Source organism: Chlorocebus sabaeus, chromosome 20 (genome assembly GCF_047675955.1).
Source record: "Chlorocebus sabaeus isolate Y175 chromosome 20, mChlSab1.0.hap1, whole genome shotgun sequence".
Classification (NCBI taxonomy): domain Eukaryota; kingdom Metazoa; phylum Chordata; class Mammalia; order Primates; family Cercopithecidae; genus Chlorocebus; species Chlorocebus sabaeus.
Window position 1 is genome coordinate 3919311 of NC_132923.1, and position 25898 is coordinate 3945208.

Sequence of the window (25898 nt, forward strand, 5' to 3'; positions counted from 1 at the left end):
ATTAGTTCACATCCTAGAGGATTTTAAGTGGTAGGATTGATGGTTTGATGAGTCTTTTTCTTTTGTTGAATTATTGAGTTGCCAGATGGCTACATTCTCCTTACCCATTTAATCCTCTGAAATCTCTCATTCTATTAATCCATGATCTATGCTCTAGATTCCCTCTTTGACTCTCATCCACTAGTTGCTTCTTTCTCTTCTGTAAGGATTTCTAAAGGCAAATTTTAATTCCTTTACCCTGGGTTCAGACACTCATATACAATATCACCAACAACCTTTGTATATTCTCATAAAATAAATGCCAATATGATCACTTGGTGCTACCTCTTTTACTCTATCACCAACGGGTTTTAGTTACTTTCCAAAAATATTTCTAAAACAGGATCCTGAAAACTTAGATATCCATTTTCTCATATGGTCAACTTGGAACTTATATAAAAAAGACCCAGACTTCAAGGGCTGCTGAATTTTATAGATGCTTATTATCTCTGATACTCATTTTATTTATAGTGTCTAGTCGATTTAAAAAACCTTAAATTTCCCGTAAAGAAATTAATTCAATTAGGTGTTAAATCTACTTAGCCCTAAATGGGTAAGGGGAAACACCACATCCAAAAAGCAGTGTTATAGAATATATTTAAAACTTGAACCGGCTGGTCACGGTGGCTCACGCCTGTAATCCCAGCACTTTGGGAGGCCGAGTCAGGCAGATCATGAGGTCAGAAGATCGAGACCATCCTGGCTAACATGGTGAAACCCTGTCTCTACTAAAACTTAAAAAAAAATAAATAAATAACCAGGCGTGGTGGTAGGCTCCTGTAGTCCCAGCTACTTGGGAGGCCGAGGCAGAAGAATGGCCTGAACCCAGGAGTCGGAGCTAGCAGTGAGCCGAGATGGCGAGTGTCACTGCACTCTAGCCTGGGCGACAGAGTGAGCGAGCGAGACTCTGTCTCAAAAAAACAAACAAACAAAAAAAAGCAAAAAACAACAACCAAAAAAACTTGAACCTTGCCCTAGAGCAGCCTTCCCTTCATTAACTCTGTTTGCTCTCCTGATTTCATTCTGTCCCTTGCTGCCCACACAACCCTTCTACTTTCCAACACCACTGAGTTCTTTCTTCTGCATTTGTACCCTATAATATCCCCATTCTCTTATGAGATGGAGACCTGCTGTGTTTTGGAGAACCTTCCCCCTTCTCAAATGGCTGAATGCTTTTGTTTTCTCCTCCTCTTGCCCAACCACTGCTTGATAGGCTTCAAATTTTTAACTCTATTGACCGTGCACACTGTTCCACTTTTTCTTCTCTAAAAAATCTTCTAAGATTCTATTTGAAATGGGCCTATTCTGTTAGGAGAGTTTTTGACCTATCTCTCTGCACAGAGCGTCTTTGACCTCCTTGTTCCTCAGAGTGTACACCACAGGGTTCAGTAGCGGGGTAATGACAGTGTAGGTCACTGATATCAGCTGATCCTGATCTCTGGTGTTCTCTGAGTTGAGTTTGAAGTAGGCAATGGAGACACAACTGTGGTGGACAATAACCACAGTAATATGAGAAGCACAGGTGGCAAAGTCCTTTTTCCTGCCTTCAGCAGATGCAATCTTGAGGATGGTAGAAATGATGAGGATGTAGGAGATGAAAACCAAGCCCTTGGGAATGAGGATCACCAGCACACTGATGGTCATAGTCAGGATTTCATTGACTGTGGTGTCAATGCAGGAGAGCTTCATCACAGGTCGGATGACACAGAAGAAGTGGAGCACCTTTGGAATACAGAAAGGCAGCCTGAATACAGCTGACATGTGTGTCATTGCTACAATTAGGCCAATGCTGCAGGCCTCCCACACCAGCTGCATACACACACTCTTGCTCATGACGACTGAGCAACTGAGTACCTCAAGGGGTTGCAGATGGCCACATAGCAGTCATACCCCATTGCTGTGAGCAGGAAGCAGTTGTTGATAGCCAAAGTAAGAAGAAAAACATTTGAGTGGCACAACCTGCCAAGGAAATGGGCTGACTCAGGCCTATGAGGTTAAAGAGCATCGTTGGTATAATGACAAAGGTGTAGACAGTCTCTGGACCTGACAGCATGCCGAGGAAGAAGTACATAGGGGTGTGGAGGTGATAATCAATACTAATGATACTCACAATGATAACATTGCCTGCCAGAGTGAATATGTACAATGTAAGAAACACAACAAAGAGGGTGAGCTTGTGCTCACGGAAGCTGGAGAAACCTTGAAAAAAAAACACACTCACCAAAGAATGATTCTCTTTCTTCGTTAAATCACACATGATATCTAAGAAAGAAAAAAATAATGTAAGGAAACCAGATGGATGATTTCTGTCAAATAATAGACTGGGAAAATTCCTGTGATTAATACACCTTAGGTCTCTGCTTTTTTATGTTGACATTCATACTTATTTCTTTTAGGAGTAGAGAGTGCAGAAACGTTCTTTCCTTATTCAGAAGAAAGTACAAGGTTTTTAAAGTCAAATGTTGCAAACTAATTTCCTAGTTCTAGTATATGCTAACTTATCTTGGGCAAGGACTTATCATTTGTAAGACCAATTTTCTCATCTTTATGGATGTAAGAGTGATAACATCATAGAATTGTTGATGGAAAAATCATATACTAATTATAATACTCATATTTGAATTTTAAAAACAACATTGAATAAATGTGAGTTCAGTGGTATCATGCAGAACTCCAGGCTCCATAAACTACCTGATAATTTTTGAGCTTCTAAAGTTTGAATAGAGCCTGTGTTACTGTAATTTCCACACTGCATTTTCATTCCATTATTTTGACTCTGATGATATTGCTCCTCTCAACTCTGTTCTATGCTCTTCTTCCCTAGACACCACTCATTTTTCAAAGCCAAATAAAACCCATGTCCTCTAGAAAATCTTTTTCTCCTTGTTTGAACCCGGGAGGTGGAGGTAGCAGTGAGCCAAGTTCATGCCACAGACTCCAGCTTGGGCAACAGAGGGAGACTCCATCTCAAAAAAAAAAAAAAAAAAAATCTTTTTCTCCTTTCTCTCTCTCTCTCTGGGGCCTATATATCTCTGCACATGTAGGTGGCATAGAACTGTTTACTGGTTTTTAAATTTTTATATTGTAAGACCCTTACAGTGAAATTGCGATTACAAAATATTTTTGCATACATTATTTAATCTTACTAACATCCAATGGAGCAGGGAGGACAACGATGAACTGTTTCTCTCTAGATGCAAAAACTGAAGAACAGCTCTGGTTAGGCAATTATTTTTAGACAGACAGGTGTCAAAGGATTAAATCAAGATTGGAATTCAAATCTTTTGACCCTATGTCCATTGTTCCTTCCACTACACAAAACTGCATTATAAAACCGTCCCCTCTATAGCTAAACAGGGACCACGTATTCCCTCTTTTTATGACCCCAGGTTGGCCACTCCGCTATAGCGGACAAATATCTTCTGGTAGAATCATTATGAGTCATTGCTCCTTCACACAAATTCTCTATTAGAAAGTAGAATACTGGAGCATTATAATGATTTTCTTTTCAAAGAGAAGGCATAAATGTTTTTAATCTTTGACTTTTTATGATGTCTAGGTCTGTGATAGCAACAAACAACTAAATAATTTTAACATTGGAATTATAACACTAGAAGAAAGTATGACATTATTAACAAGTAATTGAAAAATACCCTGGTAATAAAACTTTTCTAGTAGCCTTTACCTTATCAGTAATCACTATATAATAGCATAATAGGTTCATTGTAAAAAAGATAAATTTAGAAATGTAATGATGGAATTGCTTCAAAAGTACAATTTGTTGGAAGTAAAGCAAATGAATCCACATCACAAAATGATTTACTACTGGGTGAATTTCAAAGGTAAGCTTCTTTAGTGCTTTTAAAATTAAATTCAATTTGTCTATTTTTCAGAAATATACCCCTTTTCATAGAAAATCTACAAAAAGTATTTATAAGAAATTGGTGCATGGTTGTGCTTCAGCTCTTCAGTGCATGATATGAAAGAAAATCAGATGAGGTTGCAAAAAATAAATTTTGTGTTAGACATCGGAGACCATTTCTTGACAGGAAAAGTTGTTTGTGATGTGTGCAGCATGGTAAGTAACTGTAAACATTCTTTATGAAGCTTTCTAAACTGTGTCTCTGTGGACTATGGATTGTCTGAAGATAAGAATATAGACAAGGGAGCATGCATAGCTGATAAGTGGCAGAGCCACATTCCTTATTATCATGTTAATCAAGGCACTCTTTAATCCTGATAAATTTTTGTTCTTTAGGATTAACAGGAGATCCTTGAAAGCAATAAATCAAGGAAAACCCAAATATTCATAGACATCAGGATTCTTTCCAGCTTAATATAATTTGCCCTTTAACGATGATTTTAAAAACCCTCATGCATGTATTTTATTTCTTATAAAGCTCCTTCTGCTAAACATTAAAGTCTCTTTCCAAATCACTTACTTCTCTTCCTGCAAATCTGTGGCTCAATCGAAAAATTGAGGTAGAGGTCAGAGATGTGACCCCTTGATCACAAGTATTCACAAATCAAGATCATGAAGAAAAGGCAACTGAATGTGGTCCTTCCATCTGCTGTAGGACCAGTCTAGGGATGGAGGTCAAAGGACAGTTACAGGGGGCTCTTTGGATACTGGATATTTCCTCCAGCTTGAGGAGGACCTTTGGATGCCAAAGAAAGGCTCTCTGATGAATAGCTTTCTGGGTTTCAGGGTTTCTCGGCGTCATTCACTGAGCACTCTTTAAGAGTCACCCTGTGACTAAAAGGAAGCAGACTGCCAGTACCAGGGAACCTCGTTAAGTGTGCGGCACATTTACCAGATTATATGAACTTGTACTTTGGCAGACTTGACGCAGTTTTCACTGCAAGTAGAAATAGCAGTGGCTTATTTGTCATGTTTTATTTTTTAAATAAATATTCTATTTTTATACAGTTGAGCCTCGGAAAACCATGGTTACGAAGCCCAAGTGAGCTCTAGCTAAGAGCACTGTCTTGGATTCCAGGAAACCCTGCAGCTCTTTCTATCGTTAAAAGCCTTGTTCAATATTATAAGCTGTGCTTTTTTTCTTCTTCTCTGAACTAAAAAACCCTCAATTTTGGCCAGTTTTTGTCCTGTAGGATTCAGATATGGAAGATCAAAACTCATTAGACAATAGAACTCTCTCTAGAAGGCCAGGAGGCCACTTTAGTGCTCCAAAAACATGAACCAGGACTTCATCCCAAGGGGCCATCAGGCAAATGGTTACATACACTGGGTTTCATGAGCCAAATCTGGGGTTATCCCCACACTGGTTTTCCTGCCACAACCCTCGGTACTTTATTCTATTTTTTTTTTTTTTAATTTTATGTCTATCTCATCACGAATTCTGCCAATTCTCCTCCAAGTTAATTTTTCTGTACTTGGCCAAAAATAAGGTAGCTGCATTAATATCTTAATAAACTTGAAAAATGCTCCTTATACTGACTTTTTTTCATTTGTGTTTTATATTTCCTATTTGTCATAACTTAAAAGAAATAATTTTTAGGGACAAATTCCTGCTCGGTTGCCCAGGTTGGAGTGCAGTGGAGCAATCATAGTTCACTACAGTCTCAACCTCCTGGGCTCAAGCTATCCTCCTGCCTTGGCCTTCTGAGTAGCTAGGACTACAGGTGTGTGCCACCATACTCAGCTAACTTTAAAAAAGAAATTAGAAAGGGGGTCTCATGATACTACACAGTCTGGTCTCAAACTCCTGGCCTCAAGTGATCCTCCTGCCTCAGTCTCTCAAAGCACTGGGATTACAGGCATGAGACACCACACTCAGCCTGTGGTAAGTTTTAGATCTAAAAAATTATAAAATCAAGATGTTTATAGCAAATATAAGAATGTTAATAGCATTTGCTTTTACTCCTATTAGTTCATAGACACAAGAAAATATTGGCCAAACTGGAGAAACCTCCAATATTTATAATTCAATTATCATTGATAAAGTTAGCATCCCAAATTTTTCCTTATTGTTTGCAGCTGAGTAGTACCTTCATATGCACTAAAACCTGCACTATCTTGGGGGTCGAATTATGATTGGATCATTCATTTTTGTGTCATTCTGTTGATTAAACATGTGGTTTTCTTTATCTGCTTTAGTGAGAGAGGGGCCAAACTGTTACCCTAGTTATCATTAAAGACACAAATCTGCACGGAGGCATAAAGAGGCTCCCTCCCCTAGACAGGAAGTAGATATAAAGCCCCTTTGAGCAGAGAAAATTAGGACAGCTTTATCAACACAGAAAAAGGATAGAGAGAACTTTGTATTGTAGCAATCTGAACTTCCTATCAATAGATTAGGAGGCCATCTTGGGGGTGAATGTACTAATAACCTTATTTGCCAGTAAAGGGCTGTCCTTTCATGTTTCAAGGGTTTAATATGAAATCTAGCCAAATTCTGTGTTTACAAATAACCAGGAAAATGAAGGACAGTAGGCAGGGGTCTGTTAGGAGTTTGATGGTCAAATAACTTCTAACTCCTATTTGGCAGGTTTCTCAAGGTCTGGCTGTATAAACAACTCACAGGGCTGAGAACCAGGAAGTGCAGTATCTCTGGGATCTATGCTTGATGCCTCTACCTCTGCTTAGCACTGAGTATGTAGGACTGTCCCCGTGCATAAGCATAGCTGCCTATGTCCATAATTGCTTGTACTGTAACCCAGATGTCCTAGTCATCTACTGTTGCATAACACAGTACCCTAAACTTACGAGCATAAAGCAACAACAATCATTTGTAATTACCTCTCTAGGGGTGATTGATTTCAACTGGGCTATTCTCACTTAGAGTCTCTCATGCAATTTTGGTCAGGAGATAGATGGAGCTTGCTCACTCACATGCCAGTCAGCTGATATTGGCTATTGACTGAGATACCTACACATGGTCTTTCTGTGTGTCCTGGGCTTCCCCACTGCTGTAGTCAAGAAGTAACAAAAGTCCACTCAGTTTCAAGGGGTGAGAGTACAGACTTCACCTCTTAATGAGGGAATGGCACACTCTAAGAAGAGCATGAGGAATAAAAGAGATATGTCCATTTTCTGAAAATAGAGTCTGCCACAGTAAATTAGCAGATGGCCAGTATCTCCTCTTGGACAATTTAGATTAGAGGTGCTCAAAGGGAAATAGGAAAAAAAAAAAAAAATAGACAAATCAGACTCTAGACCCTCCCTACTTAAGTGTTTATGTAAACTTCATCAGTCTATTGTAATACTTAGGTTACAGGGATTAGAAAAATAAAGGGAAATCGTAAGACACCAAAAGGGGAGGTTCTAGATCACCTGCTAACCTATTAGAAACTCAAGATGATATCAATTTGAGTTGGAAAATGTAAACGATACGCATTTAGTGGACTAGACGATAACTGTAAAAGGCAAGACTAAAGTTTCTAAACAACTGTCAAAGTTAACAAAGCTCTGGCTAGGCAAGCAAGAAGCCACCAGTTGTGATTTGCCTAAGCGTTCTGTGTCCACATATAGGTTTGGCATATGTTATTATCTTTTCTAATGTAAAAAAATATATTTTTGTTATTTTTAATATAACACTTGTTGTTTACAAAACACTGTGTGTAAGTTGTGGAGCATAACAGTAAGATAAACATTTAGGAATCTATCACTCAACTCAACTCAACCCAAAAGCTACACTTACTTATGTATTTTTCATTTATCCCACCTCCATATTTGTTCACACTGTACCCCTCACCCCCACCAGTGGTTACTATTATTCTAATTTTTATATTTATCTTATTTATTGTTATACGTTTATAACATTTGCATGTATGTTTAAAAATACATTATTTAGCTATACCTACTTTTGAGCTTTATAAAATGTAGGTGTAGCTAAAGTATTTTTAAACATACATATACTTCTCTAAGACTTGCTTCTTTTTATAATTCAGTTACACTAATAATATCCAGAAAGAGCTGTAGTTCACTAACTGCCTCATACTATTCCATTATGTGAATATATCACAATTTTTAAATCCATTCTACTGTTGAGGAATAATAGAATTGTTCATATATATTTGTGTGCTTCTGGCAGCATATCTACAGGATACATTCCTGAAAGTAAAATTCCTTGATCAGTAATATGTGCCTTTAAAATCTTAATAACTATTGCTAAACTGAAACCAAAATAGGATACATTCATTTACACACTCAGCAACACTGAGAATGCTTCCTCACCCACACTTTCATCAATGATTAGTATTACCAACTCCTTAAAAACTGGGCCAACTTAAAGGTAAAAGTGGCTTATTATTTTTTCCTTTGAATTTTAATTTATTTAATTGTAAATGAGTTTGAGTATCTTTTCATATACTTATTAGCCATTTCTACTTTACTTCCTGTGAATGTCCATTTACGTATCTTGCTCATTTTTCATAGTGTTAGTTGTCTTTTTCTTGTGAGTGCTAAGATAATAAAATATGCCTTTTATCATATATATTGCAAATATTTTTCTTCCATCTATCATTTTTACTGGATTTCTGTGTTTGAAATTTTTTCAATATTATATTCATGTATTTATCTCTTGAAATCAAACTTTACTGCTTATGCATTTTGATTAGTGCTTAAAAGGAACTTCCTAACTCCAAGATTATTTTTAAAAAGTACCCATGCTGTCCTATATACTTTGTATGCTTCATTATTGATTCATCTGAAATTTATTTGGTTGTAAGAAACAAAGTAAGGTATACAGTGGTCCTTCAGTATCCACGTAGATTGGTTCCAAGATGCACTATGGATAGTAAAATCATAGAATGCTTAAGTCCCTTATATCAAATGGCATAATATTTGCATGCAACCTATGCACATCCTCCCATTTTCTTTAAGTCATTTCTAGATTACTTATAATAAACTAATCAAATGTAAGTTTTATGTAAATGGGTGTTGTACTGTATTGTTTAGAGAATAATGACAAGAAAAAAAAAGTCTTTGCATGTTCAGCATAGATACAACATTCTTTTTTTTCCTAAACAGAAGATTTTTAGTTTGTCATAGTCCCACTTATTTTTGTTTTTGTTAACCTGTGCTTTTTGTGTTACATGAAAAAAAATCATTGCCAAGACTAATGTTAAGCATCTTTTTCCTATGTTTTCTTTTAGGAATTTTTATGATTTCAGGTCTTATGTTTAATTCTTTAATCTGTTCTGTATTAATTTTTGTGTATACTGTAAAATAATAACCTGTAGTTTTCTTTTCTTCTGCATGTGGATATCACATTTTACCAACACCATTTATTAAACAGATTGTCCCTTCCCCATTTTATATCCTTGGTGCCCTTATTGAAGATTGGTTGATTTTGTACATGTGGCTTTATTTCTGGGATCTTCACTCTGTTCCATTGGTCTATGTTGCTGTTTTAATGCCAGTATTATACTGTGTGATTACTATAGCTTTGTAATATACTGAAATCAGTATGTGTGATGCCTTCAGCTTTTCTCTTGTTTCTCAAGATTACTTTGGCTATTTGGAATCTTTTGTGGTTCCACACAAATCTTTAGAATTTTTCCTTTTATTTCTGTAAAAAATACAATTGAAATTCTAATAAAGATTATATTTGATCTATAAATCACTTTAGGTAGATTTAATATAAATTCTTCCAATCCATGAACATGGGATATCTTTCCATTTATTGGTGTCTTCTTTAATTTCTTTCATCAATATTTTTTAGTTTTCAGTATACAAATCTTTCACCTCCTTGGTTAAATTTGTTCTTAAGTAATTTATTCTTTTTTACGTTATTGTAAATGAGACTTTTAAAAATTTTCTTCGTGGATAATTTATTTTTGATGTAAAGTAATGCTATTGATTTTTGTACATTGGATGTGTATCCTGTACCTTTAGTGAATTTCATTCCATTAATATGATGTATCACAATGATTAATTTGCTTATGTTGAATTCACCCTGCATTCCAGAGATAAATCCCATTTGGTCATGGTGTATAATCTTTGTGGTGTACTATTGGATTTAGATAGCTGGTATTTTATTCAGGATTTTTGTATCTATATTCATCGGAGATTTTGACCTGTAGTTTTCTTTTCTTGTGGTGTCTTTGGCTTTGGCCTTATCAAATGAGTATAGAAGTATTTTCTCTTCTATTTTTTAGAAGTGTTTAAGAAGGATGTATATTAGGCCGCGCGGTGGCTCACGCCTGTAATCCCAGCACTTTGGGAGGCCGAGGCGGGTGGATCACAAGGTCAGGAAATCGAGACCACGGTGAAACCCTGTCTCTACTAAAAATATAAAAAATTAGCGGGCGCGGTGGCAGGCGCCTGTAGTCCCAGCTACTCAGGAGGCTGAGGCAAGAGAATGGTGTGAACCCGGGAGGCGGAGCTTGCAGTGAGCCGAGATCGTGCCACTGCACTCCAGCCTGGGCAACAGAGCGAGACTCCGTCTCCAAAAAAAAAAAAAAAAAAAAAAAAAAAAAAAGGAAGGACCTATATTAAATCTTCTTTGACTGTTTGCTAGGATTCATTCATAAAGCCATCTGGTTCTGGGCTTTTTCTTTGTTGGAAGGATTCTGATACTGAGTCAATCTAGTGATTATTATTGTCTATTTAAGTTTTCTGTTTCTTCTTGATTAGTTTTGGTAGGCTGTATAATTCTAGAAATTTATCAATTTCTTCCAGGTTATACAAATATAATTTGTTGGCATTTAATTGTTCATAGAAATCCTTATGATCTTTTTTTATTCCTGAGGCATCTATTGTAATGTCTCTTTCTTCATTTCTAAATTTATTTGAGTCTTCTGTCTCTTATTTTCTTTTATTCTAGCTAAGGGTTGTCCATTTTACTTATCTTTTTCACAGAAACAACTTTTAGATTTGTTAATATTTCTATGGTTTTTCTATTCTCTGTTTATTTCTGCTCTAATCCTTGTTATTTTATTTTTCTGTTAACTTTGGGTGCAGTTTGTTCTTCTTTTTCTTGTCCCTTGAGGTGTATAGTTAAGTTTTTGCATCTGAGGTCTGTCTTTCTTTAAAAGTAGGCATTTATTGTCGTAAACTTTTAGTACTGCTTTTGCTGCATCCTATAGTGTTGGCGTGTTTTAATTTTGTTTTCATTTGTTTCAACATATTTTTTAGATTCCTTTTTGATTTTCTCTTTGACCTGTTATAGTGTGTTGTTTGATTTCCATGTAATTGTAAATTTTTCCATTTTCTTGCTGTTATTGGTTTCTAATTTCATTCCATTGTGGTATTAAAAAATACTTGATATGTTTCCATTTTTTCAAACTTGTTAAGACTTGTTTTGTGATTTAACATGTGATCTATCCTAAAGAATTTTCCATGTTCATTTGAGAAAAATGAGTATTCTGCTGAAGAAAGTTCTTCAAACCCAAAGGAAAGGATGCTAACACGATTGTTATATTGATATTGTGATTGTGGTGTTTGACCCATTTCTATCTTTATTAAGAAGACTGAAAGAGAAAATAAAATAAATTAAGAACAATAACTACAGCAATTTAAGGTATGGGCAATTTAAAAATTTTTAATTGTGACATCAGAAATTCAAAATGTGTGGAGGAGAAGGTAGTCTGTACACATTTTTGTTTTATTTTGTTTTTGCTTTGTTTCTGTTATTTTCTTGTGATCAAAGCTAAGTTTAAATAAAAGTTTTTAATTGTGTGTTATAACTATAGAATATTTGTGTAAGCTTCATGCTAATCAAAAAGCAAAAACATGTAATAGATACACTAAAAATAAAAAGCTATAAGTTAAAATACTTTACCAGAGAAAATAACTTCAATATAAAGAGAGGCAGTTAGAAAAGAAGAGAGGAGTAACACCACAACTGGTAAAGAAGTAACAAAATGGCAGTAGCAAGGCTTTACCTATCAATAATAACAATGAATGTAAATGGATTAAATTCTCCAATTAAAGACATAGAGTGGCTGAATGGATAAACAAGACCCGACTATATCCTGCCTATAAGACTCAGTTCATCTATAGAGACACATATTTATTGAAAGGGAAGAGATGGAAAAAGATACTCCATGCAAATGGAAATCAAGAAAGAGCAGGAATAGCTATACTTGTATCAGATAAAATAGACTTTAAGTCAAAAACTGTATAAAGAGGCAAAGAAGATCACTATACAATAATAATAGAGTTAATTCAGCAAGAAGTTATAACAATAATAAATATATAGTACCCAATACTGGAGCACCCAAATATATAAAGCAATTATTAATAAATCTAAAAGATAGATAGACCATAATATGATAATAGTAGGGGACTCCAACACTCCACTTTCAGCACTTGAAAGATTATCCAGGCAGAAAATCAACAAATGGACATCAGAATTAAACTACACTCTAGACTAAGCGGGTCTGACAGACATTTACGGAATATTTTATCCAACCGCGGCAGAATGTACATTTTTTTTCTCATCATCACGTGTAACATTATCCAGGAGACACTACATATTAGAGCCTAAAGCAAGTCTTGAAAAATTAGAAGAAATCAAAATCATATCAAATATATTTTCTGATCACAACAGTGTAAAATTAGAAAACCGTAACAGGAACCTTTAAAACTGTACAAATACGTGGAAATGAAAGAACATGTTCCTGAATCACCAATGAGTCAGCAAATATGTTAAGAAGGAAATTTAAAAATTTCTTGAAATAAATGAAAATGGAAGCACAGCATACCCAAACTTTTGGGATACAGCAAAAGCATTACTAAAAGGGGATTTTATAGCAATAAATGCCTACATCCCCAAAATAGAAAGACTCCAAGTCAACAATTTAATGATGCACTTTAAGGAACTAGAAAAGCAAAAATGAAGCAAACCCAAAAAAGGTAGAATGGAAAAAAATAAAGATCTTAACAGAAATAAAGGAAATTCAGACTAGGAAAATAATCCAAAAGTGCAACAAAACAAAAAGTTGGTTTGTTGAAAAGATAAAATTCACAAACCTTTAGCTAAAATAACCAAGAAAAGAAGAGAGAAGACCCAAATAAATAACATCTGAAATGAAAAAAACATCACAATTGATAACACAGAAATACAAAGGATCAACAAAGAGCATTGTGAACTACTATTCACCATCAAACTGGAGAAACTAGGGGAAATGCATAAATTCCTGAACATAAAACCTACTGAGATTGGATCATGAAGAAATATAAAACCTGAATAGACTAATAATGTGTAATGATTTTGAAGCAGTAACAAGTCTTCTGTCAAAGAAAAGCCCAGGACTTGATAACTTCACAAGGGTTGTATTGGGCACTCTGAGGAGCTGGCCATGTGCAAAAAGTTTTCACCTTCTCCTAGGGGAGGTGAAAACTTTACCCACCATGTAGGAGATAGATGCTGCTGGTAAATATAAGTATCTTCCAGTCTGGAACTCCATCCCCTATGGCTAAAGACTTACCTATTACTGGAGAGTCGTATTTTTAAATAGAATTTTATATTCTGGAGAGCAAATGTTTTATGAATCTCCACAAAAATACTCTTGGAAGAAATATTATGGAATAACGTTATAAGATAATAACCTAATGTTTCCCTTCTTTTTAAAATTCTTATTATTCCAGGGCACATTTATTTGCCCCAGGGAAGGATAAACCCAAAAGAATGCAGGAAAAAGTCAACCGAATTTCAAAAATAATTTTATAAAACTCATAACTGAAACATTTGTATTGAAAGCTGAAATAATTTTTAAGTTTAGCACACTTTTCTAGAGTGGAAAACCTCTTTTAATTTACAAAGAATGATTTTGAATATCAAGAGCCTAAGTACTGAAGTACTTTGTATATGAAATGTAAACTGTGCATTGTGGAGTTGGAAAGAACTCAGGCTTTCTTTTTTTTTTCCTTTTGCCAAAATACAACATAATCATCCAGCCTTTGGAGAAGATCTAACCACGGTTAGATATTGTGGAAAGCCCACTCTTGGTCCTACCCCAAATAAACCCGGAAAGAAGGAAGGAAGGAAGGAAGGAAGGAAGGAAGGAAGGAAGGAAGGAAGGAAGGAAGGAAGGAAGGGATCTGATTAAAGCAGAGAAGGTATGACCCTCACTTTTCAGAGAAGCCTCTTAGAAAAGGCTTGAATACTGGTGGAGTAGAAATGGGTGAGTAAGGCAGCAGGTGATGGCTCGATGACACCTCACTGAGTTTCATCCACTCCTCTACAGGATCAAGGGTGCAGTTAAATGACCAGGTGCCCTAAAGAAGTGGCAGAGAGAAGGCCAGAGAACCTAGAGTAGCCTCAAAATGGTCATAAGGAAGATGGGAAGTGCAAGGACTATACTGATAAGGACCATGGCAAGACCAGAATCATTTCTATTAATGGCAACAGAGATGGCCACTGGGGCTTATGTATCTCCAGATAATCCAATCTGAGGAGGTGGAAATGAACCTGGATAAAGTTCTTCTTCTTTCAGAAAGCTGGAAACCTTGACCTGAACTTGATTCACCCCAAGGATAATGGGGAAGTGGAAGAAAGGGGAAAAGCAAAACCTTTAACTTTATTGTTTTTACTCATAACATGACTTATTAATCATTCATTGCTTGTGTTTACATGAAAAGATTTAGATTGCTTTTTTCTCATAAAGCAGATTGGGAACTGAGAAATACAAAGTAGAATGAATTGCAGAACTTTCTTAAAGTAATCTTTGTACACACTTGCATAGATAACGTATATAATTCACAATTAGATTACACATTTTATTTGACATTTCTGCATTTTTAAAATATTTTACAATGAGAATCCTGCGTACTCATATATTTCTTGCATGTCTTTTTATAAATATCTTAGTATTGTAACATTAATTTGGTCAGTAATTATAACTGTTAATCATAGTTTTAATCATCACATATTTTGTCCCACAAATTGGGTCTAAAATTCACCCTGATTAAAAAAAAATGTTTTTTGAAGTGAAGAAGAGTAAATAAATAGTCTTTTATTAATCTACTTCTAACTTAGTTGCTTTAATTTTATGGAAATTGTCATGTCAAAAGCCCTTACTGTTGACTTTGTTCAGTTTTTTGGGAGTAATGAAATTACCTAATTTTTCAGAAAGGTGTTATGTTGACTCTTTCACGTTTCCATTTAGTTGTCTTTCTTTGCATTTGTGACTTGGCCTACAAATGGAAAGAGAGGACCCAATCTGAAGTGATTTTAAAAATGAGTTTTGCTCCTTTTGACCCTCGCCTTGTCCCTCCCTTCTCGTCTATCACTCCCATCTGCATCTGCTTCTAAAGTTTCCTTCTTCTTAGCCAATTTCATAACATTTTATAGCATTCTGCTCCCTAAGCCATTTCCTCTTCTTCTGATCCTGTTTGCCTTGTTTATGAGGAAGGCATTTCTGTCAGTCCCACAAGGCCTTCTCCTCCATGTGGCTTATCTTCAGCCAGAAGAAGCAAATAATCAGACCAAGTTATGTGAATTCTGTTCACAAGTCCCAAGTCTTGTAGCTGTCATATGCTGATTAGGAATCTTCTCCACTCAATCTCCCACTACTCCCCACTTTCACCACCTAGTTCCCCTTCATTTGGAGTCCCACATGTGGGTGACAGGAAATGTGCAGGGGATTGCCTGCAAATATTCTTTCTAAAAAGTTTTAGCTCATTCCAAACCCATCTCTTAAAAGATAGCTACATTCTTGCTTTGCTTATCTCATTAAAACACAAGGCAATTCGACTTCTGCACATATCATTTTCAGTAGCCACTTGTTCGAGCATCCAATTTATGACAAAAGATTCAGTTGAGTAATTTCATGTGGTTTGCACTTCAGCAAGACGGACAGGTATCTTTAAATTTAAGCTTGAGATGAACACTAGATCATACTTCGGCCTTGTCATTATCTCCTTGAGTAGGGCCAGTGGATGTCTGTCTACAGACAAGTGACTTGTGTTTTTATTCTGTTTCAAAAGGGGTTCAGAAAATGCGCCTCAATTATTAGAGGGTAGCTCCTAGTTTGCCTTTTGCCTTAGCTCTGACTGTGATGTATGAGGCTTCACTGATTACATAAAATTCTGGCTCTATGACTTTACCAATAGGCTTCCATCTGGAAGGCACACACAACTATTTAAGAAGAGATTACCATCTTAGGGGAAGAATTTCCTACCCTGCACTCTCTGCAGAGCGTCCTGGACTTCTTTATTTCTCAGACTATACACAACAGAGTTTAGTAAAGGTATTATGACAGTGTGGGTCACTGAGATTAACTGATCCTGATCTTTAGTATTCTCCAACTTGGGCTTGAAGTAGACAATGGAAGCACCGCCATAGTGGATAATGACCACAGTGAGGTGGGATGCACAGGTGGCGAAGGTCTTCTTCTGGCCTCCAGCTGAGGCGATCTTGAGAATGATGGAAATAACAAGGACATAAGACTTGAAGAGGAAGGTGGCTGGGCCTGTGATGGCAAGGAGGCTGATAATTAAGGTCAGAATATCATTGGTCACTGGGGTAGCACAGGCCAGGTCCAACAGAGGCCAAATATCACAGAAGAAATGCTCAATCAGTGGGGAGCAAAAGGGCAGTCTGAAAATGGCCACAGTCTGAACCAGTGACAGTGAGGAACCCTGTGGCACAGACTGAGGATGCCAGTATAGCACACACCTTCCAATTCGTGATGACTGAGTAGCCAAGTGGGTTGCAGATGGCCACATAGTGATCATATCCCATCACGGCTAGCAGGAGGCAGTTGGTGATGGCAAAGCTAAGGAAAAAAAAGAGCTGAGTCCCACAGCCCTCCAGGGAAATGGATTGGCTCAGTCCTACAAGGCTGGAAAGCATGCATGGGATAATGATCAGGGAATAGAAAGTCTCTGAATTGGATAGCACACTTAAAAAGAAGTACATTGGCATATGGAGGTGATGGTCAACATAGATTATAGCCAGAATGATGATATTGCCAGCCAGAGTTAGGATGTAGAGGGTGAGAAAGACCACAAAAAGTATGAGCTGATGTTCTTGAAAACTGGAGAAACTTTGGAAAACAAACTCTCTTAACTCTGTGTGACTGACTCTCTTCATTGAGAATCTCAGGTCTGAAAAAATAAAAGAAAGTCTGCACCATCTTTTAGCAAAAAATAACTGTGCTCTGGAGTACACTACGGAGAGCAAAAATGCAACACCGCAAAGACTCAGTTCAAAACTCAGTGAATCTTCTTTAGGGACATGGCAGACTAAGTCCTTGGACTGAAAATAAAGAAAAACAAAATTTGAGCATTATTATTTAAAATTTTGATATAAAGCATTCTTCTTAAGTACACCTGGGTCATTTTTTAAAATGATCATCAATGGCCCATGAAATTGGTCTCAAAATTTTTTAAAAAACTGGATCTTCCATAATGGTTGAACTAATTTACAATCCCACCAACAGTGTAAAAGTGCTCGTATTTCTCCACATCCTCTCCAGCACCTGTTGTTTCCTGACTTTTTAATGATTGCCATTCCAACTGGTGTGAGATGGTATCTCATTGTGGTTTTGATTTGCATTTCTCTGATGGCCAGTGATGATGAGCATTTTTTCATGTGTCTGTTGGCTGTATGCATGTCTTCTTATGGAAAACAGTATGGCAATTCCTCAAGGATCTAGAACTAGATGTACCATATGACCCAGCCATCCCATTACTGGGTATATACCCAAAGGATTATAAATCATGCTGCTATAAAGACACATGCACACGTATGTTTATTGCGGCACTATTCACAATAGCAAAGACTTGGAATCAACCCAAATGTCCATCAGTGACAGACTGGATTAAGAAAATGTGGCACATATACACCATGGAATACTATGCAGCCATAAAAAAGGATGAGTTTGTGTCCTTTGTAGGGACATGGATGCAGCTGGAAACCATCATTCTTAGCAAACTATCACAAGAACAGAAAACCAAACACCGCATGTTCTCACTCACAGGTGGGAACTGAACAATGAGATCACTTGGACTCGGGAAGGGGAACATCACACACCGGGGCCTATCATGGGGAGGGGGGAGGGGGGAGGGATTGCATTGGGAGTTATACCTGATGTAAATGACGAGTTGATGGGTGCTGACGAGTTGATGGGTGCAGCACAGCAACATGGCACAAGTATACATATGTAACAAACCTGCACGTTATGCACATGTACCCTAGAACTTAAAGTATAATAATAATAAATTTAAAAAAAGAAAAAAAAAAACAAACAACTGGATCTTCTTAAAAGATAACCACATTCCCAGACTACAGTATAATTAAGATAGAAAATTTCATCTGGGCGCAGTGACTCACACCTGTAATCCCAGCACTTTGGGAGGCAATGTTGGGCTGATCACTTGAGTCCAAGTGTTCAAGACCAGCCTGAACAACATGGCGAAACCCCATCTCAAAAGATACAAAAAAGTAGCTAGGCGTGGTGGCACATGCCTTTAGTTTTAGCTACTTGGGAGACTGAGGCAGGGGGATCACTTGAGCCTGGGAGGCAGAGGTGGCAGTGAGCTAAAATTGTGGCACTGTACTCTAGCCTGGGCGACAGTGAGACAAAAGAAGGAAGGAAGGAAGGAAGGAAGGAAGGAAGGAAGGAAGGAAGGAAGGAAGGAAGGAAGAAAGGAAGAAAGGAAGAAAGGAAGAAAGGAAGAAAGAAAGAAAGAAAGAAAGAAAGAAAGAAAGAAAGAAAGAAAGAAAGAAAGAAAGAAAGAAAGAAAGAAAGAAAGAAAGAGAGAGAAAGGAAGGAAGGAAGGAAGGAAGAAAATTTCATAAAAAATGCGAATGTTTGATAATGTAACCCACGGTTTAAAGAGGAACTCATAATGATAATTTAAAATATTATAATTAAAGATAAAAGAGATGCATACCAAGATATGTTCAATCCATTTAGAACATACTAGAAGAAAAATTCTAGTACAAAATGCTTATTAGAGAGGAAGAGGCTAAAAATAAGCTGAGCAGTCATCCTAGGAAGTTATAAAAGCAAGACCACGAAGGAAGTAGAAGGAAAAAAATAGTGATGATAGAGATGTTAATAATATAAAAGATGGGTAAAATAGAGAAGATCCGCAAAAATATAAATTAGTAAACTTTAGGTAAACTGCTATTGAAACTGGGCAAGAAAAAAGGAGAGAAGACATAAATAAACTCTATTATAAATAAAAGCACATAATTGTGGACGTTTTAGGCACAAAAAGATGAAAAGTAACATTATAAACAGCTTTATCAGTGAAATGGATACATTGTGTTGAATTTTCTAGCCAGCCCAATAAGTCAAGAAAAGGGCATTAAAGATACAAGAACTGAGAAGGAAGAAATAAAACTGACATTTTTACAGTAGATGTGACTATGTACATAGAAAATTAATACATTTATAGAAAAAATTAATATTGAATCAAGAATCAGAAAACCTGAAAAGCACTGTAGCTATTTTAAGAAGCAGTTAAAAACTATAAATAAATAAACCTCCAGATCAAGATCAAGACAATATACTAAGTGTTACAAAACATTCAAAGATAAATTAATTTCAGTATTATACAAACTATTTTAGAAAATGGAAAAGAAAGAAGTATTTCCCGTCTCATTTTACAAAGCTGGAATTATCTTGACACCAAACTTAACAGGCTAATCTTACTTACAAATATAGACATAAAATTCTTCAACAAAATACAGCGGGTCATTCCTATCTGTGGGTTCTGCATCCTTGGATTCAAACCAACCACAGATCAAAAATATTGGGAAAAAATGCATTTGTACTGAACATGTACAGACATTTTTCCCATTATTTCCTAAACAATACATTGTAATAACTGTTTATATAACATTTACATTGTATCTGGTATTATACGTAAGCTAGAGATGATTTGAAGTATACAGGAGGATGTGCATAGGTTACATGCAAATACTTCACTATTTTGTATCATGGACTTGAACATCTGTGAATTTTGATATCCGTGAGAAGTCCTGGAACCAATCCCTCATGGATACTGAGAGACAGCTGTGTTACCAAACCAAATCCAGCAATTTATAATAAAATGGATACATGACCAAGTTGGTTTTATTTCAGAATGTAAAGTTTGTTTACCATTTAAACAGTCCAATTATATGTTTCCTCAAATAATCTCAAAAAAGTCATATGATTATTTTAATAGCTGCTATGAAAGCATTTAAAAAAATCAATGTCTACTTTGAGAACAACCCTTAGTAAACTAGGAATAAAATATTTTCTTTAAGTTAGTAAAGCATATGTGTGCAATTCTATGTCCAACATCAAACTTAATGGTAAGATATTGAATTCGTATCTTTAAGATCAAGAGAAGACAAGGGTGACTGCTTTATCCACTTCTCTTTGTCATTGTATTGAATGTACTAGTCTAATAAAACAATAAAAGGACATTAAAGGTATAAGGATTGAAAAGAAAGAAATAAAACTTACTTTCTTTTTATTTTAGGGATTCCAGGACATTTTATTCCTTTACCCTTTCTTTTTTTTTTCTTTTTTTTTTTTTTTTTTTTTTTTGGTGCTTTATTTTATTTTATTTTTTATTATACTGTAAGTTCTCGGGTAGATGTGCAAACATGCAGTTTTGTTACATAGGTATATATGTGCCATGGTGGTTTGCTGCACCCATCAATCCATCATCTACATTAGGTATTTCTCCTAATGTTATCCCTCACCTAGCCTCACACCCCTGATAGGCCCTGGTGTGTGATGTTCCCCTCTCTGTGTCCATGTGTACTCATTGTTCAACTCCCACATATGCATGAGAACATGCGGTGTTTGGTTTTCTGTTCTTGTGTTAGTTTGCTGAGAATGATGGTTTCCAGCTTCATCCATATCCCTGCAAAGGACATGAACTCATCTTTTTTAACAGATGCATAGTATTCCATGGTGTTTATGTGTCACATTTTCTTTACCCAGTCTATCATTGATGAGCATTTGAGTTGGTTCCAAGTCTTTGCTATTGTGAATAGTGATGCAATAAAGATTCATGTGCATGCGTCTTTATAGTAGAGTGATTTATAATCCCTTGTGTATATACCCAGTAATGGGATTGCTGGGTCAAATGGTATTTCTAGTTCTAGATCCTTGAGAAATTGCCACACTGTCTTCCACAATGGTTGAACTAATTTACACTCCCACCAAGAGTGTAAAAGCGTTCCTATTTCTCCACATCCTCTCCAGCATCTGTTGTTTCCTGACTTTTTCACCATTCTAATTGACATGAGATGGTATCTAATTGTGGTTTTGATTTGCATTTCTCTAGTGACCAGTGATGATGAGCATTTTTTCATGTTTGTTGGCTGCATAAATGTCTTCTTTTGAGAAGTGTCTGTTCATATCATTAGGCCCACTTTTTGATGGGGCTGTTTGTTTTTTTCTTGCAAAATTGTTTAAGTTCTTTGTAGATTCTGGATATTAGCTCTTTGTCAGATGGAGACATTGCAAAAATTTTCTCTCATTCTGTAAGTTGCCTGTTCACTCTGATGATACTTTCCTTTGCCTTCAGAAGCCCATTAGTTTATTTAGATCCCATTTGTCTATTTTGGCTTTTGTTGCCATTGTTTTGGGTGTTTTAGTCATGAAGATTTTGCCCATGCCTATGTCCTCAATGGTATTGCCTAGATTTTCTTTTAGGGTTTTTATGGTTGTAGGTCTTACATTTAAGTCTTTAATCCATCTTGAGTTAATTTTTGTAAAAGGTGTAAGGAAGGGATCCAGTTTTAGCGTTCTGCCTATAGCTAGCCAGTTTTCCCAACACCATTTTTTAAATAGGGAATACTTTCCCCATTTCTTGTTTTTGGCAGGTTTGTCAAAGTTCTGATGGTTGTAAATGTGTAATGTTATTTCTGAGGTCTCTGTTCTGTTCCATTGGTCTATATATCTGTTTTGGTACCAGTACCATGCTGTTTTGGTTACTGTAGCTTTGTAGTATAGTTTGAAGTCAGGTAACGTAATGCCTCCAGCTTTGTTCTTTTTGCTTAGGATTGTCTTGGCTATGCAGGCTCTTGTTTGGTTCCATATGAAATTTAAAGTAGTTTTTTTCCAGTTCTGTGAAGAAACTCATTGGTAGCTTGATGGGGATAGCATTGAATCTATAAATAACCTTGGGCAGTATGGCCATTTTCATAATACTTATTCTTCCTATCCATAAGCATGGAATGTTTTTCCATTTGTTTGTGTCCTCTCTTATTTCCCTGAGCAGTGATTTGTAGTTCTCCTTGAAGAGGTCCTTTACATTCCTTGTAAGTTGGATTCCTAGGTATTTTATTATCTTTGTAGCAATAGTGAATGGGAGTTCACTCATGATTTGACTCTCTCTTTGTCTGTTATTGGTGTATAGGAATGCTTGTGATTTTTGCACATTAATTTTGTATCCTGAGACTTTGCTGAAGTTGCTTATCAGCTTAAGGAGATTTGGGGCTGATACTATGGGGTTTTCTAAATATACTATCATGTCATCTGCAAATAGAGGCAATTTGACTTCCTCTTTTCTTAACTGAATACCCCTTATTTCTTTCTCTTGCCTGATTTCCCTGGCCAGAACTTCCAACACTATGTTGAATAGGAGTGGTGAGAGAGGGGCATCTTGTCTTGTGCCTGTTTTCAAAGGGAATGCTTCCAGTTTTTGCCTGTTCAATATGCTATTGGCTGTGGGTTTGTCATAAACAGCTCTTATTATTTTGAGATACATTCTCTCAGTACCTAGTTTATTGAGAGTCTCTAGCATGAAGGGCTGTTGAATTTTGTCTAATGTCTTTTCTGCATCTATTGAGATAATCATGTGGTTTTTCATTGTTTCTGTTTATGTGGTGAATTACGTTTATTGATTTGCATAAGTTGAACCAGCCTTGCATCCCAAGGATGAAGCCAACTTGATTGTGGTGGATAAGCTTTTTGATATGCTGCTGGATTCAGTTTGCAGTATTTTATTGAGGATTTTTGCATCGATGTTCATCAGGGATATTGGCCTGAAATTTTCCTTTTCTGTGTGTGTCTCTGCCAGATTTTGGTATCAGAATGATGCTGGCCTCACACAATGAGTTAGGGAGGATTCCCTCTTTTTCTGTGGTTTGGAATAATTTCAGAAGGAATGGTATCATCTCCTCTTTGGACCTCTGGTAGAATTCAGCTGTGAATCCGTCTAGTCCTGGACTTTTTTTGGTTGGTGGGCTATTAATTAATGCCTCAATTTCAGAACCTGTTATTGGACTATTCAGGGACTCGACTTCTTCCTGGTTTAGTCTTGGGAGGGTGTATGTGTCCACGAATTTATCCATTTCTTGTAGATTTTCTAGTTTGTTTGCTTAGAGGCGTTTACAGTATTCTCAGGAAATACAGAGAACGCCACTTTTTTTATAGATGATGTGACTGTGTACACAGAAAATCTAAAATAAATTTCTGATAAATTATTAGAATTGTTAAGAAAGTTTAACAAACATTTTTGTACAAAATTTATATGTAAAAATCCACCGTATTTCAGTATTTCAACAAATGATAGCAAATTAAGTATGAAGCCACTATTATTTACAATAGGTTCAAAAAATATAAAGTATCCATGAATAAAGACCTTTATATCAAGAATTACAATACCTTAGCAAACACTAAAAGACACAGAAATAAATGGTTATGCTTATGAATTGGAAGGTATAATATTATGATATTACAATCAGTGCACCATTGACCCATGAGTTCAATGCAATTCCATCAGAATCCTAAATAGATTGTTTTGGATCATTTGTGTTTTGGATTGACAACTAATATTAAATTTTATATGGAAGCACAAACATCCAAGAATAGCCAAACATTCTTGAAGAAGAGAAACAAACGGAGAGAATTTGTCCTTCAAATATCATTTCCTATAATAAAGCTGTAGTAATTAAGAAGGTGTGGTTTTGGCACAGCAATAAGCACTCAAACCAATGGGAGAAAATGGAGTTCTAAAATTATTCAAATGGGGCTAGCGTTCCTGATTGATGGAAAGCACAGACTAGTCAATTAATGCAACAGTTGGTCATTCATATGAGGAAAAAATGAAATTAGGGTAGCTTACACCATACAAAATTCAATCACAAATGTACTAAAAACCTATAAAGAAACAAAAAACCCTATTAAATATTTAGAAGACACTATGTGAGAATATTTTTAAAACTTGAGATAAATGATTTCTTAAACAAGGTACAAAACAGCAAAAAATAATGATAACATTTATCATATAAAAATTAATTTGTGTTTTCCAGACTCACAAAAAGGAAAAAAAGCAAGGTAAAAATAGAGAAAAGATATGTGCAACAAAAAAATAGATAAAATACTAGCATTTGGGTATCTAATAGATTTGAAAATCAAAGAGAAAAAAATCAGTTTAATATAATGATAGATAAGAGGAATAAATTGGAATTTCACATGAGAGGAAGCACAAATGCATATAAACGTGTGAACAGGTCTTTAACATCATTAGTATCCAGGGAAAAATAAGACCACACCCCAAAAATTAAGACCATAGACCATTTCATTCTCATAAGATGGTCAATAGTCAAAATTGTGACAAATATAGAGCAAGGGAAGCTCTAGTCTCCTACTGGTGGGAGAGTAAATAGATACAATCATTTTGGAAAACAGTTTGATATTACCTGCTACAGTTGAAACCAAACATGTTCTATAAACCAGGAATTCTACTGTTAGATATTTAATTCAGAAAACCTTAAAAGACAAATGCACAAAGTTTACAGCTGTGTTTGTTTAAACAAAAAGAATAAAAGGAAAACTGAAACAAGCCAAATGTTCTTCAGAAGTAGAAAGAACATTTAAATTGAAATAAAATTTCACAATGAAGTGTGATAGAGCATTGAATGAATTACTATAGAGGAAGGGTGAGCAAACCAAAGCCTATAGAGCAGTCAAATATCTTTATAAATAAAGTTTTATTGGAGGACAATCACATCAATTTGTTTATGTATTGTATATGGCTGCTTTCATACTATAATAGAGTTGAGTGGCTGCAACAGAGACTGTATGGACTGCAAAGACTAAAATAATTACTAACTATTCCTTTACAGAAAAAGTTTGCTGACTCATATTAAAGATAATTAAAGGAACTAATAACATTTTTTCAAATCAACATGAATTAATCTCAAAGTTCTTATGATTGTGTTGAATAATGGAAGCAAATCATTTATACATCATATAGAGAGATTATGATTGAGCAATTATATATAAATTCAATATATTATATATATTGTGTAGTGCGTGTGTGTGCATGCATCGTGTGTGTATCCCATTTATTTAACATTCAAAGGAAGGCAGGATTAGATAATGTATTATTTAGGGATACCCTAGTTTCTAAAAATATGGAAATGCTTTAACCTAAAGTTCATGACAGTGACTAGTTGACATATATTTAAAGTTTTTGAAAGAAGCATTTATGAGGCGTCTAGATTCATGATGATATTCTAATTTTCAGCCTGGGTAGAGGGAACCTAAGTGTTTGTTTTGTTATTCCTCTTAAAATGTACATTTTTGCATACATTTTTATACACATACCATATTTTACAATAAAACTTATAATGTTGCACATCTAGAAAAGTGTTCATGATATTGTTCAATGGAAGAAATATTACAAAACAGTAAAGGTCATATGATCCCAATATTGTAAACAAAAGAAAGATATATATCCATATATATGTAAATATGTGCACATAGAAAAAACACTCAGAGGATTCATAAATAAATATATGTAACATTTGTAAACAAAAAGTAATGCAACATTATTTTTAAAATATGTATTATGCAGCTTTAAACTTAATGCATATGATAATTTTATAATTCAGTGGAAAACACTAAGTGAAAAAGCAGGATATGATATAGTATATACAGAATAATCTCAATTATATGAATATCTACATAGAGAAAGG

At 35.5% G+C, this 25898-nt stretch overlaps 1 protein-coding gene and 1 pseudogene across 1 annotated transcript; both read right to left on the reverse strand.

Annotated features, from left to right (window-relative positions):
• Positions 1-1347: 1347 nt before the first annotated feature.
• Positions 1348-2296, reverse strand: LOC103223759 (olfactory receptor 10J1-like; annotated as a pseudogene).
• Positions 2297-16114: 13818 nt separating this feature from the next.
• LOC103223757 (olfactory receptor 10J1-like) lies at positions 16115-17164 on the reverse strand. The gene is given in 2 exon segments (XM_007976578.3): positions 16115-16585; positions 16587-17164. Coding segments are annotated over 2 exon segments (933 nt in total). The 5' UTR covers positions 17049-17164.
• Positions 17165-25898: the final 8734 nt, after the last annotated feature.